Below are 18869 nucleotides of genomic sequence, written 5' to 3' on the forward strand. Positions count from 1 at the left end.
TGCAATATGCTTAAAATCTTGACAGCAGTTTCAATGGGACAAGTAATTTTTCTCTCCATATCAGCATGACCCCCTGGGAAACAGTGGGAGGTAAATCATATGCCAATTGAAAGTGGAATACAAAAAAAAAAAAAATCTATAAATACAAGGCAGTATAATTTTTCCTCATGTTTAACACAAGGACCATAAACACCAGCTCTGAGGATTCCTTTTCACATTTTTTTTCCTATTGACATCTCCTTAGTCATCGTCTCAATCTCTTCTTAAGTGTGAAATGGAGAGGGTACTTCAGCATTTTAGTTATCATATTGAGGTAACACAAGGCTTTATACTCAATGTGATGACACTGCTCTTGCTGCCGGCAGTGCAGCGGCCCTTGAACATGTATCCACTCCCTGACATTTTGGGGAATGCTATAGCTAGCGAAGAGGGCAAAAGTCTCATCACTCCTTTGCTGTTTTCTTTCACAACATGGAAAAAACTGTGCATAAACACTTAGAGGGGGATGAAGTTAGGACGTGGTGCTGTGCAGTAAAAATTTCCTCCGCTCTGCCTAGCAAAAGACACCTGTGGTGAGTGTGTGGGCAGAACCGTCTATAGATGTGCCAGGTTCTCAGCTTCTCCAGTGGTGAAATGGGGACCAGCTTGACACAGCCTGGCCACTCTTGAGTGATATTTTATTGCTATAATTTAGCATAGGCAAGCAAAACGAAGGTTTACATTGGTACCTAATACCTGTTGCATCCAGTGGGAGTCACACGCCCCACTAGCATGGATGGAATCCTGCATGCTTACAAGAGTTTTCATGAACTCTTCAAACGCTCACCACACAAATATACACTTCCCTTAAATAAATATACACTTGCCTTCTGCTCAAAGCCCCCAGAGTGTTAACACTTTTATATGAGTATTTACAGAGGAAATAGTACTAGCCCTATAATTGTCCACATCAAACTCTGTTTATTTAGAGAAGTAACTGGAGTTACTAACAGTGATGTAGCAGTGAATTGCCATAGTATTTGCGCTGTTGAATTAACAATCAAAGAGTGGCCATCACCAGCATTATTGTTTATTGCTGTTCCAATGCGCCAAGGCTGGCTTGTTTACAGGCATCATAACTAAAGAACCAGAGGTCTCTTTATTTTCCACTAAGCGAGCCTGCAGGGGAGACCACCTCTTCCTGTGCCTCAGAAAACTTGGGGAGGGCATTGTGGTCATCAGTCGTTACAGGTGAGGTAATCAAAAATCTTTCCACACCCTCCCTCTATTCTTGTGGTACTTTTTTCTTTTAGAAACACCTACATTTATCAGTACTTTATATAAGTTTTTGACTATAGGGCTAGTGTGTTAATAAATGTTCACTGGGATATAAAAAATATTCTATATTCTATGAATAATAGATTATAGATGACTCCAAGCACATAACATAAAATGCTGTAGGTGCTTATAAGCCATTTATAACAAATCTATTACTGATCAGGAAGGGAGGGAGGGATCATTCATTTATTAAAAATCCATGAATCCTGTACTAATCCTTTCTAAAGGGTGTTAAAGGCTTGGTTAGAAATTAGGTGTGAGCCACTGGCCTTTCAGCAGTGGGCTGTCTGGCCGACAGCTGATACCATCACACCAAATTCTTGGCAGCCTTGGGATGCTCCTGAGCATCGTTGACCTGTCCTGCAGCCACACATGTAACTAGTAGCTCTGGCTTTAGTCAACCATTTCAGCTGCTCTCAGCAGTGACGATTTTACTTTGCTACCATCCAATTCACATTGATTTCACATGGTGCTTTCCTTTAAGAACTGCCACTCTCTGTTTCTTTGGTTTGCTCCCTGGCTAAATCTTTTTCTTCCCCCTTTCCTGTGTTTCCCGTTCCTCTTCTCCCCAGGGTGAATGCTCACGGAAGTGCTATGACATCTTTGTGCTGGAGACAGTGTGCGTGGCATGGTTTTCATTTGAGTTCCTGCTGCGATCCATTCAGGCAGAGAACAAATGTGCTTTCCTGAAAACCCCGCTCAACATCATCGATATCCTGGCCATCTTGCCTTTCTATATCTCTCTCATTGTGGATATGGTCTCCACGAAAAACAGCAGCAAGCCCAGTGGGGGAGCTGGGAACAAGTACCTGGAACGAGTGGGCCTGGTGCTGCGCTTTCTGCGGGCTCTGCGCATCCTGTACGTGATGAGGTTGGCACGGCACTCGCTGGGGCTGCAGACGTTGGGACTCACCGTGCGCCGGTGCACCAGGGAGTTCGGGCTCCTCCTGCTCTTCCTTTGCGTCGCCATGGCCCTCTTCTCGCCGCTGGTGTACTTGGCTGAGAGTGAGCTGGGAGCTAAGCAAGAATTCACAAGCGTCCCCACCAGTTACTGGTGGGCCGTGATCTCCATGACAACTGTTGGCTATGGGGACATGGTGCCTCGCAGCATCCCTGGACAGGTGGTAGCCCTGAGCAGTATCCTGAGTGGGATTTTGCTGATGGCTTTCCCAGTCACGTCCATCTTCCATACTTTTTCCCGTTCCTACAGTGAGCTGAAGGAGCAGCAGCAACGAGCAGCAAGCAGGCAGATGCGCCAGCTAGAGGAGAGCACCAAACTCCCAGGTGGTGACAGTACAGAGGGTCCTGGTGTCACATTCCCACCAGATGCTGCTGGGCAGGGGGGTCAGCCCGCAGTGGACCAGGAAGCCAAGAGAAGTTGTTGACTGAACAGCTGAAGACATATGTTGACAGCACAAGAAGCAGTGGACAAGGGGGTCAGCTCTGCAAGAAGAACCTCCTGAACTGCATAAATGAGGGGCAGACACACACAAGGTTGTCTCTAAAGACCAACTTTTGATCTTAAGGGCCCTCTGAAAAGTGGCCCTAGAAACTCTACCAAGTACAGCTGTGCTCCATCACTTTTTGTAGGGCTTTTATTTTCCATTGAACAAGTAGTTTTGGCAGCCCCCAAGGAGGAGCCATTGACCATAGCCAGGAGAACGTAACGTGAAGCACAGGGCATGCTGGGGTGCCATTTGGCAGAGCAGCCAGTGTGCCGCCTCTTCCCTGCTCGGTGGCGCTCCATGTACGAGGGGCTGAATGAGGGGGCTCCCCGTGCTGCGACACCCCACGCACAGGGGGTTTGTTTTGGCAGCTCCGCCAAGGAGCACAAACCTCAGACAAGCCAAGGTGTGAGGGCAAGAGAAGGGCAAAAACATCCCTTCAGCTTTCCCAAGGGCTTGATTTTGTCTGGTTTACACAACAGGCAGCACAGCCTGGGCTGCCAGCTGCCAGCTCTGACTTGTGTGCTAGTGCAGTATTCATTACTTAGTAAATACAAAGCTTAGAGTGGTAAATACACGTTATCTTAGCCCCTTGACAGAAATATACATAGACAATCTTCCTGACTATGGTACTGACTGGTATGTTAACTTGTTTGGGTTTTTTTTTTTTCCTTTGTAACAGTTAAATATAACAAATACCTTTACAAATCATGACGTTTCTCCACTTTCTGTTATCTATTTCCATCTCTCATTTATCAAAAAATGTGTTTACCAGACAACTAAACCTGAACTACACACAGCCCAAGGAGGGAAGGGTGATGTTAAACCAGCAGCGACTCCCAGCTCTGCATACTCTTCCTCAGTGATGGTGGCTGCACTGACTGCAGTCATGTGCAAAGAGGAGTAGTCCAAACCCAGCGAAGCCAATGAGATGCCTTCAGCGGGCTCTGGCCTGTGCTGCAGTGTAGCAGCTGTGCTCTACATTAGGAGTAGTGTTTTGGTTTTTTTTTTCCCCGTACTGAGAAAAAAAACAATCCTGTCATCTAAAAATTAGAATTATTGTTCTGGCTCTTCTTCCTAATTCTCAAAAGATTTAAGTCAATTTAAAGGGAAAATTAATCATATGGTGGCATCTGCATGTTTGTTTACTGCTGCCAGCCCTGTGAGCTCTCCAGCCCCCTCCCTGGAGGACCTGTGTAGCTGGTCCCAGTCAGTGCTCCAACAGGTGGGATATGATCAGGGGATGGAGGGAAATGGAGCACAACTGCCTCTTGTACCTACGCCTCCCTTTGTATTAAAGCCATGCAGTGTCATCCTCCATGTTCTCCTCTGATCAGGAAGGGAACAAAAGCTGATGTATTGAAGATGGGATTTGTCTGGTTTGAGGTTCTTTTGCCTCAGCGTATGTTGTAACACCAATCCTACATTAGCAAACTCCTGTATTAAGCCATTCCTTATCGGAGTGGAGCAATGGAAAAATAAAAGGTTACATTTTATTTTAATAAAAATTAGAAGCTCTGTTCCCGAATGCTTGCATCTGATGATTTGGGGGGGGGGAGAGGCGGTGTTTTGCCGTGCTGATGCGAAGCCATGCATGCAGGTGCTCCAGCCGGGGTCCTGTGCCCCTGGCCCTCTCTGGCCCATAGCAGCACTGATACTGCTCCTCTGCAGCCATAGCCAGGCCAGACAGCCCCAAGCAGCACAGCAGGGTCACTGGTTATACAGCTCGGAGCAACAGGTGGGTGTCCTGATTTCAGCTGGGATAGGGTTAATTTTCTTCCTAGAGGCTGGTATAGTGCTGTGCTTTGGATTTAGGATGAGAATAATGTTGATAACACACTAAGGTTTGGTTGTTGCTAGGCAATGTTTACACCAAGTCACGGACTTGTCAGCTTCTCACCCCACCCCACCAGCGAGGAGGCTGGGGGTGCACAAGAAGTTGGGAGGGAACACAGCCAGGACATCTGACCCCAACTGACCAAAGGGATATTCCATACCATACGGCGCCGTGCTCAGTATATAACTTGGGGGAAGCTGGCCGGGGGCTTAGGCTGCAGCTCGGGAACTAGCTGGGCATGGGTGGTGAGCAAATGTGCTATGCATTACTTGTTTTGTATATTATTATTATTATTATTAGTGTTATTAGTGTTGTTAGTGTTACTATTATTGTTGTTAGTGTTATTATTTCTGTCATATTAAACTGTCTCAATCCATGAGCTTTACTTTTTCTTTTCCCCAGTTCGGTCCCCCATCCCACTGGTGGGGGGGAGTGAGCAAACAGCTTTGTGGTTGTTTTAGCTGCCGGCCAGGTTAAACCACAATGGTGTGTTACACATAGCTTGCTGGTGGGTGCTGCAAGAGATGGAGGCAGCAAAACTGAACTAGCAAAACTGACACAGGCTGCATCTGGGTCTCCATACCCCTAGCTGTACTGAACTACAAGCAAACCGAACGCAGCCACACACACCAGGGCTCTGCCCATCATTCGCAGCCCCCGTGCCCCCCACCCCCCCGGAAGCGCAGCTGCTCTTTGCACCAGGCGAGGAGGCCCAAGGGCTGGTGGATGGTGCCTGGGCTGACTCAGACTCCTGGCAAAGCAATACCAGCACTGGGGCACTGTGACTCATGAGAGATTCTAAGTTTCATCATATTCTTAATTCTGATGCAGGCATTGCTTGCATTAAGGCTTACTAAGGTTTGGCATCAGGGATACAGCTTTGCAGCCAGCTAAATGCAAACCAGCAAAGTGAGCAGTGTGTGGCGGCAAAGTGTGGCATGGTGCTGAGGGGCAGCAGTGCATTTTATGGTAGCATTCGGGTGCTCGGTCTTCAGGTGGGACCTGACAGATCCACCAGGTGAGCCCATGAATTTACCTTTCATGGTGCTTTGGTTCATGCATGCCAGGTGCTGTTTAGCACTACATCTCTCGTGTGAATGCAGCGATCATGGCTAGTGTGCACAGAGGGTGCAAAATACATCTCCTCCAGGGGGTGAGGCCCTCAAATGATCAGCAGCATTAGCTTACTCTTAGAAGAGCCATGTTGGAGTAGACACCCTTGCAGAATGAAGAGTTTCACGCGTGCAGTGCTAGCAAATAACCATGAATGAATGCCACTTTCAGCCCCGCAGCATGAAAAATCCAGCACCAAGACAGCTAACTGCAGCTCAGCTGCTGTGTAGAAAAACAGACTGATGACACACACCATATTATTGCTGTGCTCCATCAAGTTGCTATTGTCCTACAATAGTGAGTTCTTTATATTTTTCAAAAGGCACATAATTAATTCCAGCACGCACAGAGTTTTAATAAAGTGACAAAACCTACTCATTATGTCTGTTAGTCAAGGCCTGGTTTTTAATAAAGTTTCATTTTATCTATTGAGATGACAGATGAGGAAACAAATATAAACCAGGAACCATTTAAACAGATTATTTTTGGAAGCTGTATAAAGTTGCGATGCAGGCATTGCCAGACATAAAAGATACCCAGAGGAGAGTGAGTTTCACCCAGCGTAGCTGTTGTTATGGGTGATGCTTATTACTTTTGATCAGCAGCCACTGGAGAAGTATTAGTTTTGTTGTGTATGGTTGTTGTTGGTTTTTCCTTTGACGCAGCACACATATGATTTAAGGCCATTTATCTTTAACTATAATAAATGCTACACTGCTGTCTGCATGCATGCCAGTGCCAGCGGGTAGTTAGATCTGCTTCTTTGAAACACAGTTTCATGTTTGTAGCACATTGGTTTTGTCCCAAGGACAAAAAAAAAAATTCCTCTCTCGTACAGGACAGAGACTCACAACACATGTGAGTGCACATGGCGGTCTCAGTGGCAGCATGTGTGGGCCTGGACATACAAATTCTGGCTGTTGGCAACAATAATAATCAGAAAATGGTAACTATGTTTGAGAGCTAAGGATGCGGTAACTGGTAAAGGGACAGAGTTAGAGGGAATGGCACAAAGTCAAACACAACTCCTTCCGCTCCTACAGCATATGTGGACAACTGTCTCCTACGTCATGGCAACCTCAATTACAAAAAAGCACTAATCGTAAGAAGAACATGACACTAGTATCATCCCCTCAGCAGTAAGCTGGGCAGAGGTTGCCGTCTCGCACTGAGGAGGCCAGAACAGGCACGGTCTACGGCAGCCTCACAGGAGATGCTTCACAGGGGCAAAGTATCCTTGGCTCTCACAGGGCCTGGCGCCTACAAGCTACAGTCGTAGAAGAGTATGAAGCCTTGCGGTGGAAGAGGAAAGAAGCAGATGGAGGGGCTGATGGGTAGAGGAATCCAGCATGGTTCTGCTGGCCTGTCTGAGGCTGAGCAAAGCCCCTCGGTCTCCCAGCACGGCTAAGCCAGCACCTACAAGAGCCAAATCCACATAAACAGGGACACAGAAGGGGCAGGAAGGGGATCTGAAGCCCTAAGTCTGTGTTTGCTCTCAGGGCATTTCCACATGCTGATGTCGGCTTGGGACCTGGCTGCTTTACAAGGCTGTTTACAGGGAGACCTGCCCCTGCTCCAGGGTGCTCCTCACATTTTGTTCTAGTCCACGCCTCCTACTTACTGCTGTGGGCACAGGTACCCAGACAGTGTGTTTATTTACTGGCATATTGTTGACTTACACATTAATGTCATTTTTCTGTTACAGAAAGTCACCAACAAAGCTGCAGCTGTCAGTCAGGTCCTTGAAGCCTTCTTGGCACTCAAGCCTAAGCTAATGACCACAACCAAATTTAACAAAGAGCATCTGTGGGCCAACTTTTGCTTTACAACCCAGTGCCGAATTTGAGCTTTGCCTTTTGTCTTAAAACGTTTTTAATTGCATCTAACTACATACGTAGATACATGCACCCAAACATCTAACCATGAAATCTGTGTCTCTATGGAGCCGTGGTGCAGAGCACTGCCTGCCCTGCATGGCTGAGGGAGAGAGCTTTGCCCTGCGGCCAGTGCCAGCAGGACCAGGCAGCAGGACAGGGGCCCTGCTGCTGCTGTGGCTGCTCCAGCATACAGAGGTGGCTGTGAGAGATCCCACTTACTGAAGGGCTCCCCATTGTTTCATTTAGGGCCAGTCCTGCCAGTAGCTTCCCCTCAGTGAGTGCCAGAGCAGCGGCCAGTAACACCAGCACTATTTGATGGTGCAACCAGTATGAGTAATGAGCAGGCTCAGCTGTTGTGGGAACTGCTTGAGCCATTGCCCTCCATGGTCTCTACTGCCTGCAGACTGTAGCAGAACAGACAAGTTTTACTCCTCACCCTTGTTTTCCTTCTCCTTTACCCCCACTTCACTGATTTACCTACCTTTGCCCTTCCAGGTCTTGGTTTTCCTTCATTCCCTCCCCTCCAGGAGTCTCTCTCTTTCAGCCCCTTCTTTGAGCAAGCGCAGTGTCTCCCACTTCTCTCCTCCTGCCTATCCTGACCCTCTCTCCTGTGCCCTGGCCCTCTCTCCTCACTGACCCCTTCTCCAGCTTCTGTAGCCACTGCGTGCAGCAGCAGCAAACTGTCTCCCCACAGCAGAGCAGCTGAACAGCCTGCAACAGCAGCCTGGCAGGGCCCAGGAGCCACACATTGGCCGCAAGGCTGGGCCTGACTGTCTTGGCTTGTTTTCATGTCCTGAATCAACAGGGAGGGAGGTCAAGACTCCTGTTGACACAGCAGTTGGCCATGAGATGACAAACTCAGTTTCCTCATCTTCTGTGCAGAGGCTGTGTCCCGTCTTTGACCTCATTATGCAGTTCACATGATACAGGGGGTTTTTTTAAAGCTACTTAACAATCTGTTAGTAATTTGGTTTTACTGTGACCATCACAAGCATAAAAGAGTTAAGTGGTCATGAGGGTAAGTTTACCCCAGGATGTATGGAAGAGCAGGGAACAGAAATCCAGAATCCCTGTCATGCATCATCACCTCAGGAAAATTTATGTCTTCTGCTTACCCACCCATCAGGAGGAAAAAGCATGCTCATTATTCCTACAGACAATGCTCTAGACAAGATGAGTTATAATAAGAGTTAAGAAGCATGCATCTCATATCTGAGCAAAACAAAGCAACACTGCAATTTATATATAATAGGTAATTTTTATTTAAAAAAACATTGCAACTGACAGAGAAAATAAACTCCATGAAATGTGCCATACATTCAAAGAGATGTATTTAAAGTAATTGATTTCTTACTCTCTGAGGTGATCATTGATACAGACACTTCCTGACAATTAAAGAACAAAAACAAAGTTCTGTAACACTTTGTCCCTAAAGTATCTTGCAAGATGAAGTTCAAGAGCTCCTGGCCAAGAGTCCTACCTTGCTAAATGCCACATACAGAATATAACTTTAGACACAGTTTCACTGGCTTCTCTTCCAGCATTTACAGCTCTGTTGTGAATGAGACTGGTCTGCAGAGCTCACTGGTTTGGGTACTGATGACAGACTCAAGAATCTGCCCAGGGAAGAGTCCCAAAAGGAAAAAAACAACAGTTGTTTTATCTTCAGTAATACCTGTAGTTCAAAGCCAAAGAGGTGGCCAGAAGTGTGCACTCCCAGGTGAAGCTGTAACGTAGAGAAGTATATTTCTCAAGAGCCATTTATTTCTTATATCCCCGTTTGATAGAATATTAGAAAAAGACCACCATATACAAAAATCTTATCATTACAAGTTATTTAAAAAAAAAAAAAATTCAGACCATTAAAATACACAAGAAAGTGTTTGTTTGCATACAGTAGAAATACAGTCCTCATTAAAGCGGCATACCGGAGAAGCCAGTTGTTAAGTAAGTTTTCAATTTAAAAAAGACAAAAGCCCAGATGTTCCTGTAACACAACCAGAACATTGCAGAAAAGAGAGGAACAAAACATTCATAGTCTGCCATGCCGGGTACGTCATCTTTGTAAGGTCACTTCTGGCCTAAAAGAGTACGGTATCGAACAGAGAGCGTGGAGTCAGTGCCCAGGCAGAGCATTCTGTGCCCAGCCCTTGGAAACAGCAGCTCTCCAGCTCTGCTTTACTCACACAGATCCAACGGGATCTGCCGGGGCAGGAGGGATTTCCCAAGGACGCCCTTCCTTCCACCTCCAGCAGTGCCCCCATCAAAGGGTAGGACAGCTTGGTCCCAGGGCACAACTTCTGCCCGCAGGTTTCAGCCTCAGCCCTCTGCCATCAATGTGTCAGCTCCAAAACCAAATGGCACGTGCAGTGGGAGCCCTGTCAGCCTGGAGCTACCTGGGGTGTGAGAGGGGCACAAGTCCGTAAAGTAGTACAGAGAGAGCCCACTCTTCCCTGTCTTATGACTGACATTCCCAACGGAGGATCATGCAACCACTGCTGCAGCCTGCTGACACTTCCCCTCCAGAGGACAGTTCACCACTGATGAAGGCAGTCCAGGCTCAAATCATGAGGTTCCCAAATAAAACTGAGTAGGGGAAGTATCTGATTTACATACTGAAGTTACTAAACCACAGACTTGCTGCCATAGGTAAGAAAACAAGCTCTTGGGCTAATCTTGGAGAAAAAATGATTCTCAAAAATCGGTCCCAGCTCTAACACCTTGCCTGTGGTCAGATGGGATTCAGCCAGCAGCAGGGATGGAGTGTCATGAGGAAGAAAGCAGCACAGGCAAAGCTGTTCCTGGGACTAAGCATCTTGCTATGGCTGCCTCAAACCAACCAGGGAGGTTTCATGACGGCAACTGGCTCACGGGCTTGGTCACACCACCTGCAGCTGCTAGACATGTGCAGTTCTCGGAAAGGGCACAATGACCTACGCTGGCAAACAGCCATTACAGACAACATCTGCATTTATAAATAAACTGTCCACTCCTTCAGCTTTCTCAGTTCCTCTAAGTACAGGCTGCTGATTCTTCTAAGATCCTAGAAGATCTTAAGCAACAGAAAAAAGAAAACATGGACTCCTTTCTTGTCGGGTCAATGCAAGAAACAACCCAAAACATAAACTGGTTCTTGTTTGGCATTAAACAGTATGAACATGGATCTCAGCCTCAACAAATCAAGCTGTCAGATGCTAGTCCTACTCCATAGGTTACGGCTTTTTCTGTCTCAAACTTTTTCACTTCCCCTTCTGAGGCAATGGAAAAGGACTTGCTTTTATCTTTGTGGCTCAATCGCCATCTCGAAATACTTGCCTGGCAATACTGGCAACACGCATCTGCTGGCCGCTTGTTTTATGAAAGACGTCCTACAGCCCAGCTCTTGTCCTGTGCACAGCTGCAGGAGCAGTGCTGCCCCTGGAGTGCAGTGCGGGCTGTCCCCAAATCCCACGGTTTCAAAGCACAACCACCTAAGTTACCTGCAGTCTCCTGTTAGCTCCTCCATTTGGCTGACAGCTTGACTGGCCATGCCTGCTCTGAACATGGCTCCAGCATCATCCATGCTCAGACTGCCTTCATCATCTCTTTGACGTTTCCGCCTGCCACGCTGATCCCGCAGCGGGGGTGAACACCTGCCATTCACTCTTCAGCACACTGATGCTTTACACCATGTAGGGCTGGTTCATTTCTGGCTGCTCACCTCTTTGCAGGGCCTCCTGCCCTCACCTCCTCTGCTCACCAGACACCCTTCTTAAAGAAAAGAGAAAACTCCTGCATTTGCTCTTCAATACTTCTTCCTACATCGTGGAGATACTGAATGTTAGCATATGCCACAAACTTCCCGCCGATATACAGACTTTATATTATATAAATAGGTAAAAGTTTCAGACAAAATATCCTATTATTTCTGTGGTGTAACATTTTTAAATAGCATTAAAACCACAAACCATCCAGCCCTTGTGATTAAATATACAAACATTTGTGAATTGATAAGGCTCGTAGGTACATATGCAAAAATAAAGTGCCCCTCCCCCCACCAAGAAACAGTTCTGTACAGCTAAGTCTGAAAACAGAGAGAGCAAGTTATTTAAAATAAAACCTCCCAAGCTGGAAGTGCAGCCAGATTTTCAATCCTTGGTCTCATTTTTGCTTTCAACTCGGCAACACAGGAGTATTTACAAGCAGAAAAGGAGCTGCCATGGCTGACTGCAATTTGTCCAGCTAAGTGCCTCACAGGGCTTTGGTGCTGCCTGGGTGTGCAGTGTGGGACACAGGCTTCTGAGGGTAGTAGCTGTACAAGTAAACCTGCAACAGGATAGCAATGTCCACAAAAACCTGCAGGAGTCCACAGATGGAGAACTGGAAAGGGGCCTGATTGAGGATGAAGTAAATAGTCTTGAACGTGTCCCCACTGGTCCACATTAGCACCATCTTGACGCTAAAAGACAGAAAAGAAGGGAAAACTATTTATTGAGAAGAACTTGCCATGCCAGAGGATCCCACCTAATTCAGCGAGGATTTATACTCAACAGCGGGCTGGGACTCCCCTCGATGAGGGCAGACAGCGTGCCTAGTCAAGGCGCACAGCACTATACTTGGGAGGGAGGATCACATTCTCTACCCCATGAACTGCAGCACTCTTATCTCAGCAATTACAGCTCCAAATGCCTGTGGCTATGAAGGTATCCAACATTTTACAATATCCAGCTAGGATATTTGACTCAGCGATGCTCTGTAAACATGACTGCCACATGCTGACAGCACTGACCATAAACCAAAGTAATACAGTGCATGGGAAACAAAGGTTACTTCTTGTGCGTGCAATTTTGTGCTCACACAAGGTGAAGTAACACATAGACTACTTTTTTAGCATCTGCTGAAACAAACACTTCGGATAGATACGAGAAACCATTTCTTATTGATGAAAATGCAAAACCAGATTGTCCACTAATACAGAAAGCAAGGAAAAACGACATGCCTGCAGCCGTTACTGGAAGGATGAACATCACTAGGGATTTTTATCAATGACACAGATCAAGAGCAATGCTCAGACTCCCTTTTAATAGCCATCGTTGTTTTCATCTTGCTGTTCTGCTGAGCCATCCCCTGTCCTGCAGTCCAGCTCCTGCTCCCCAACATCAGGAGAAACTCTGAGGAACAGAAGCAAGTTCTTCAAATGGACCAAATTTTTTTCAGTGCCCTCAACAAAATGTGAACAACCAGATCCTGAAGGCTGTTTCTGAGCTTCACGCACTTTAACAGGAGAACTTTTTAAGCAGCTGGATAAGCGGTAGTGGACAAAAGCTATGTAGTTCACAGTATGGGCACTGTGCATGATTTATCATAATTATGAGCAATTACATTTTTGCCAGCACTGACTCCAATTCATCAAATGCAGTCAGGCCCATGCAGCAGGGTAGGACTTAATGTTCATTTCTCAAATATTCAGGCAGGGAGCTAGCACAATTTGTATTTTGGACACAAGTACACAATGCTATTGCAAGCCAAGTGCTGCAGCCCACTCTCTTCCCATAGGGGAAGGGTGGCCAAGAGCATCAGTTTATACTGCCTGATCACACAACAGAAACAAAAGCCTTTTGGTAACTCATGTGATGTGACTGAGAGTGTAAAACAGGTCTACAATCCTATGGACCTTCCAAAGAGAGTCTCTGTGTGGAAGTGCAAACAAGGACATGGGGTTGAGTGAGCAGTCATTCCCCACCCAAGGTCATTCTAAAATTGTAAATAAATAATCAGAGAAGAAAAACAACTGCTGAACCCACAATGTCATTTGTGCTCAGTGCAAACAGCCTGCACCACCTGCCTTGTGCATGTTCCCAATCACACTGATTCACCTTACATCACACTTACGGGAGGTTTACAGACGCAGGCGGTGGTGAGGATTGTTTGGGATTTTAATTAGGAAGGGCAATAAACTCTGAGGGTAATAAAACTGGTACCTTGCTTGCAAGCAGCCAACATTCCTCCTCCTCTGTTTTTAAGCTTATCAGTGTTTGCTGGGCAACTGATCACAATTTAATTGTTAATCTGTCCTGGCGTGCCTGGGGACCCTCATTAAAAGCACATGCTAAACCTGGCAGGTCAAACTAGCTGCTTGCCATTGACAGAAGGGCAATTCATGGATGCCATGAAGTATGTGAATAGGAATCGAACGTGCAAAGGATATTTGTCACATATTCCCCATGGAGAAAGCTAGCTGGGTACCCCATAGTGCAGTGAAGATGTGGAGGAAAAAATACACACTGTCAGAAGATGGACAGCCTACAAAAGTGTTTACTCCCCCAAAGAAAGAATACTCACTGGGGGAAACCTTACGGACACATGTAGTTCAGCAGCACCGTAGGAGCCAAGCACTAGAAGCACACCTCTAGCTGTGTCACATGCTGTGCTGAGTTTGCCAAAGCAATTCTGAGTTTTGCTAGGAAACCACCTGTGAACTCAACAGCCTGCAATACCGACCGGGTAACTTGGCACATGCTCCAATAGTCTTTGCGGGCTCCAGAGCCCTGCTCGTCAGCTCGTACATCAGACAATCAATGAAATCCGCATCATACCTGGGGTTCTCACTAGGATGTGACAATGCTCTATACACAGGAAAATCTCAACTTGTCCTTGGCCAAAATGATTTAAAAGAATGTAATGGATAGTTTAAAAAGCTAACACCACCAGTCTGCCACTGAATCAAAAAATATTAATCCTCCTCTGTCCAGCAGCTTGGACAAAACAGCAGAGAAAATCTGCAAATCACCAAAATACTATAAAAATGCAGCATAAAAATATTCAGAACACTTGATGTTCTACAAAACCTTAGTACTGCAGCTGCACTAAGGATCTCAGAGCCAAGAGTTAATGCAAAGCAGTAGCTGTGGGAGTACTGGCTGCTCTCCAGAGGAGAGGCTTGGACTGGAGAAAAGGAGCATGTCCAGCACAGACCTAAAGGTGCGGGGGTAACTGAAAACAGCCTGGCAAAGAAACAGGGACAGTGTCATCCAAGAAGCGAGAACAGGCAACGGAGAGCCCAAGAGGAAAGTCGAGGAGACATCAGAGGAGCAGAGAGGTCAGTCAGATGAGAAGGGGGTAGGAAAAAGAGGCTGGAGCAGAACAGGGAATGACAGGAACAGAAAAGAACGGGGAACTAGGGACACAAGTCCTTGGAAATGACCTGAATTTGGGGTGGACGGACTGAGCAGTACAGCCTGGGACAAGGGCGTTCACGGTTGTATTGGGTTTACATGGGAAGGTTTTCGTAGTGGGGGAAGGGGGCTACAGGGGTGGCTTCTGTGAGAAGCTGCTAGAAGCTTCCCCTGTGTCTGATAGAGCCAATGCCAGCCAGCTCCAAGACGGACCCGCCGCTGGCCAAGGCCGAGCCAATGAGTGACAGTGATAGCACCTCTGGGAAGAAGGGGGGATAAAAGCCTGCTGCACAACAGCAGCAGCTGGGAGAGAGGAGTGAGAATATGAGACAGCCAGCCTTGCCTACACCAAGGTCAGTGCAGAAGGAGGGGCAGGAGGTGCTCCAGGCACTGGAGCAGAGATTCCCCTGCAGCCCGCAGAGAAGACCTTGGTAAGGGTAGGCTGTTCCTCTGCAGCTCGTGGAGGATGATGGTGGAGTAGATATCCACCTGCAGCCCATGGAGGACCCCACGTCAGAGCAGGTGGATGCACCCGAAGGAGACTGTGCCCCCATGGGAAGCCCGTGCTGCAGCAAGTTCCTGGCAAGACCTGTGGACCCATGGAGAGAGGAGCCCACGCTGGAGCAGTCTGTTCCTGAAGGACTGCACCCCATGGGAGGGACCCACGCTGGAGCATTCATGAAAAACTGCACCTGTGGAAAGGACTCATGTTGGAGAAGTTGGTGGAGGATTGTCTCCCATGGGAGAGAGCCCATGCTGGAGCCAGGGAAGAGTGTGAGGAGTCCTCCCCTGAGGAGGAAGGAGCGGCAGAGACAACATCTGATGAACTGACCACGACCCCCATTCCCCATCCCCCTGTGCCGCTGGGGTGGGGAGGGAGAGAAATTGGGAGTGAAGTTGAGCCTAGGAAGAAGGGAGGGGTGCGGGGAAGGTGTTTTAAGATTTGGTTTTATTTCTCATTATCCTACTCTGATTTTGATGGGCAATAAATTAAATTAATTTCCCCAAGTCAAGTCTGTTTTGCCTGTGACAGTAATTGGTGAATGATCTCTCCCCATCCTTATCTTGACCCACGAGCCTTTCGTTATATTTTCTCTCCCCTGTCCAGCTGAGGAGGGGAGTGATAGACCAGCTTTGGGGGGCACCTGGCCTCCTGCAAGGGTCAACGCACCCACAAAGGTGAAGCTAGCAAATGAGCAGAAGAGGTGTGCACTGGCCCAGGACCCCCACATCATCACTGTAATGTCTGCAAGCATCCCTGAGCGCCCCCAGCGCCCTCTCCATGTCTCACTCCTCCAGTGCCCACCCTACGGAGGGGAAAAGCTACAACTGCTGTTGGCTCTCCCCCATCTCAACCAACACCCATTTGCACACACAGTCTGAAAGTTTCAGCTTGCTGAGAAACCCAATGAGCGTCTGCACAGCATCTCACGGGGGAATAGAGCTGTCCCTGCCCCCACTACCACATCACAGGCCCATGCTTCAGGAGGCTGGGAGAGGGGCTGAATGAAGTTTACACCATCAACATGGCTTCTGCCACATGTTAATTTCCAGATGCTCGGTTACACTAGTAATGGTCCTCCCCCCCTTATCTGGGCTGTGCAACTGCCTTGTCCTCACTGCATACACAGATGCGATTCGCAAGAACGCAACAGTGCGTGCACGACTATGCGTGACTGGTCGCATGGATACACCATCACTGCTCTCGTACTTCCAGCCATCATCTCATTTCAGGATGCCACACAGGATAGAAAAGCCAGTTTTTGTTGGCAGCTTCTCAACTTCACCCATTCCCTTAGGGAAGAGAGGTAATTCTTGTATCTGTTCTTACTTTTGGGGTAGAAAAGAAACCAAGCTGTCTTTGGCAGATAGCTGCCCTTTACCTGCCCCAAAGGAGAAAAGGGCAGTGTCTGCGCAGAAGGAGAGGGTTTTATTGTGCAAAAGAAATGGAGTTTTCAGTTGGTTGTGGGGAAGGAAGAGAAAAAAGGAGAGAGCACACCCAGGCCCTTCTTCCACTGCTCTGCTGCAACCTCCATTTGCTGAATGAAGCTCCAGTCCCTTCCTGTAGGATGTGCGTGAGGCTCATTTTTAACAAGCTACCAATACACCAAAGGGGCCAACCCTCTAGTCTCAGCTTTCTTCCCCTGCAGGACTCTGCATGCCACGTGACGGAAAATCTGTGGGATCACAGCAATAGCGTGAGTCTCCCAGGGAGCCATGTGACGCAGCAGCGGCTCCAATGCAGGCTGCCGACAGTGGTGAACAAGCCTTCTGCATGGCTCCACTCCTTTGCAATGCCAGGTGCCAGCTGCTGTCAGCTGGCAGATCACAGCCCGTTGGTGTACGTCTGGCCCTTGGCTTCACGGTGCAAGAAAAAATGCTGCTCTGTTAACACAGGTGAGGCTTTGCTGCAAAAGGCAGTCAGGGCTGACCATCAACACTGAGACTGGAGAGCACAGGGCAAGGGGGCTGCACGCAGCAAAAATTTCCCAACCTATCTCACAAAGACCAACTTCACACTGTGTCTTCCTGACATCTGCAAAGCCACGTGAGCGAAGCTGTTCTGCACAGCACTGGCTACACAGCAAAGCAGGATTTAGGAGTAAATAAACCGGTATCTTTTCTGAAATAGCCCAAAGCTAACTGGGGAGACATGGAAGGCAGGAGATGTTCACCTTGTTGATATGGAGGATATGGTCTAGTAGAAGAGCACAACTGCTCTTAACACAAATGACTGAGTGGGTTAGGGGTGAGCAGTACCACAGAGCAATTTGGGGAGGCAGAAATAAACAAATGGCAGCATTTGGTCGTGTGACAACAGAGATGCCAACTGGAGGGGCAGGAGGCAGGAACTGCGCCGAAATAGCTGGTATTGCCAGAGGGTGAAGCAGACTTGCAGTAAAAATAGCACTTCCCAGTAATGTAAATCAGTACTGCAGTATCCAATGACAACAACCCTCCTAAAAGCAATCGCCCTTCTTACAGCTGAGCTCGTTACAAGGAGTTGCTAATGTATTAACAGTCAGTGTCAAATCTGTGTAAATTGCCATTGACCACAAAGAGGAAAAGCTGGTATTTTTCAACTGCTCTTAAAATCCGAAAGAGCACTTACTCTGCTGTTGGAATTAACTCTCAGAAAGACACCATCACTTCTGATCAGACACTAGACTAGGGGTGGGTTGCTAAATGCTATTTTTTAGCATGGTAATATAAAAATGCCCTACAGCACTACTGTTCTCTACCACTGATTAGTACATTTCATAAAGACACTGTACCTATCTTCATTTGCTAAATAAATAAATGGCATGCTGGAAAACAGCATTCACTTTTCTCAAGGAACAACCTTCTTCAATCAAGTTTTTTCTATACTGTGTATTAATTCTGAAGTAACAGCAACTAGAGGTAAAAAACACCTATTAGTATACACCACATCTGCAGTCACCCAACGAATCATAATTTTTACAGAATGCTCCTAAAATTATTCAGCTTGTACATGCATTCAAAAGAAAAAAAGAAAAAAACCCAACAACTTCTGTTGCTTCTCTTCGAGAAACTGTACTGGAGGCTGAGTAATTTACAGAACAATGAGATTAGCCAGATATTTAGACTCAATCTCACTTATCCAGGACTAATGCTGCTTGAATCAAAGCTTTTCAGCATCTTCATTCCTTCTGCTCAAAACCTGGCTACAACAGTCTCAAGTCTCTGATATTCTGTTGGAGTCTTTGCACGCTCAGCTCAACATTAGTCACTTCTTGGTCATTACACCTTTCTTCTTCCTCAATCTGAAAGAGCAAAAACTACCAAAAAGTTTCTTGTAAAAAATATGAGATGTGAGGCCCCCTCTTTCTCCCCCCTAATAAAGCAGTCTGTCTTAAAGACTAGTTGCAACCATCCATCAAAATAACTTACACACAGTAGCACATTAGCAGAGCTGCAGAGCAGCAGTCTGCAGAACGCAGGCTGGTACTTGGCACAAAACCTACACAAGAAGACAGACAAGGCAGTACTCGCTTCCCATTTGCACTGTAGATTTTCTCACATCAATGTTATGACTCTGCATGTTTGTAGCTTAACACACAAACCCAAAAATACTCTGCAAGCTGGAAGACACAAAGAGAAATCA

The 18869-nt window shown here is 47.0% G+C and overlaps 2 protein-coding genes across 7 annotated transcripts in view; one reads left to right on the forward strand and one right to left on the reverse strand.

Moving 5' to 3' along the window:
* KCNG2 (potassium voltage-gated channel modifier subfamily G member 2) overlaps window positions 1-4270 on the forward strand; it is a 56952-nt gene extending 52682 nt beyond the window's left edge. For 3 of the 4 annotated variants that reach the window (XM_075745200.1, XM_075745201.1, XM_075745199.1), the window contains one exon: window positions 1890-4065. In XM_075745200.1, coding sequence (XP_075601315.1) covers window positions 1890-2702 — 813 coding nt within the window. In that variant the 3' untranslated portion in view covers window positions 2703-4065. Of the gene's footprint in view, window positions 1-1889 lie in introns of all 4 variants that reach the window. The other variant, XM_075745202.1, reaches the window with a different exon arrangement.
* A 4557-nt stretch (window positions 4271-8827) lies between these two features.
* SLC66A2 (solute carrier family 66 member 2) overlaps window positions 8828-18869 on the reverse strand; it is a 71855-nt gene continuing 61813 nt past the window's right edge. For all 3 annotated transcript variants that reach the window (XM_075745203.1, XM_075745204.1, XM_075745205.1), the window contains one exon: window positions 8828-12027. In XM_075745203.1, the coding sequence (XP_075601318.1) occupies window positions 11820-12027 (208 nt within the window). In that variant the 3' untranslated portion in view covers window positions 8828-11819. The remainder of the gene's footprint in view (window positions 12028-18869) is intronic.

This window comes from Balearica regulorum, chromosome 2 (assembly GCF_011004875.1).
Source record: "Balearica regulorum gibbericeps isolate bBalReg1 chromosome 2, bBalReg1.pri, whole genome shotgun sequence".
NCBI classification, from domain to species: Eukaryota; Metazoa; Chordata; class Aves; order Gruiformes; family Gruidae; genus Balearica; species Balearica regulorum.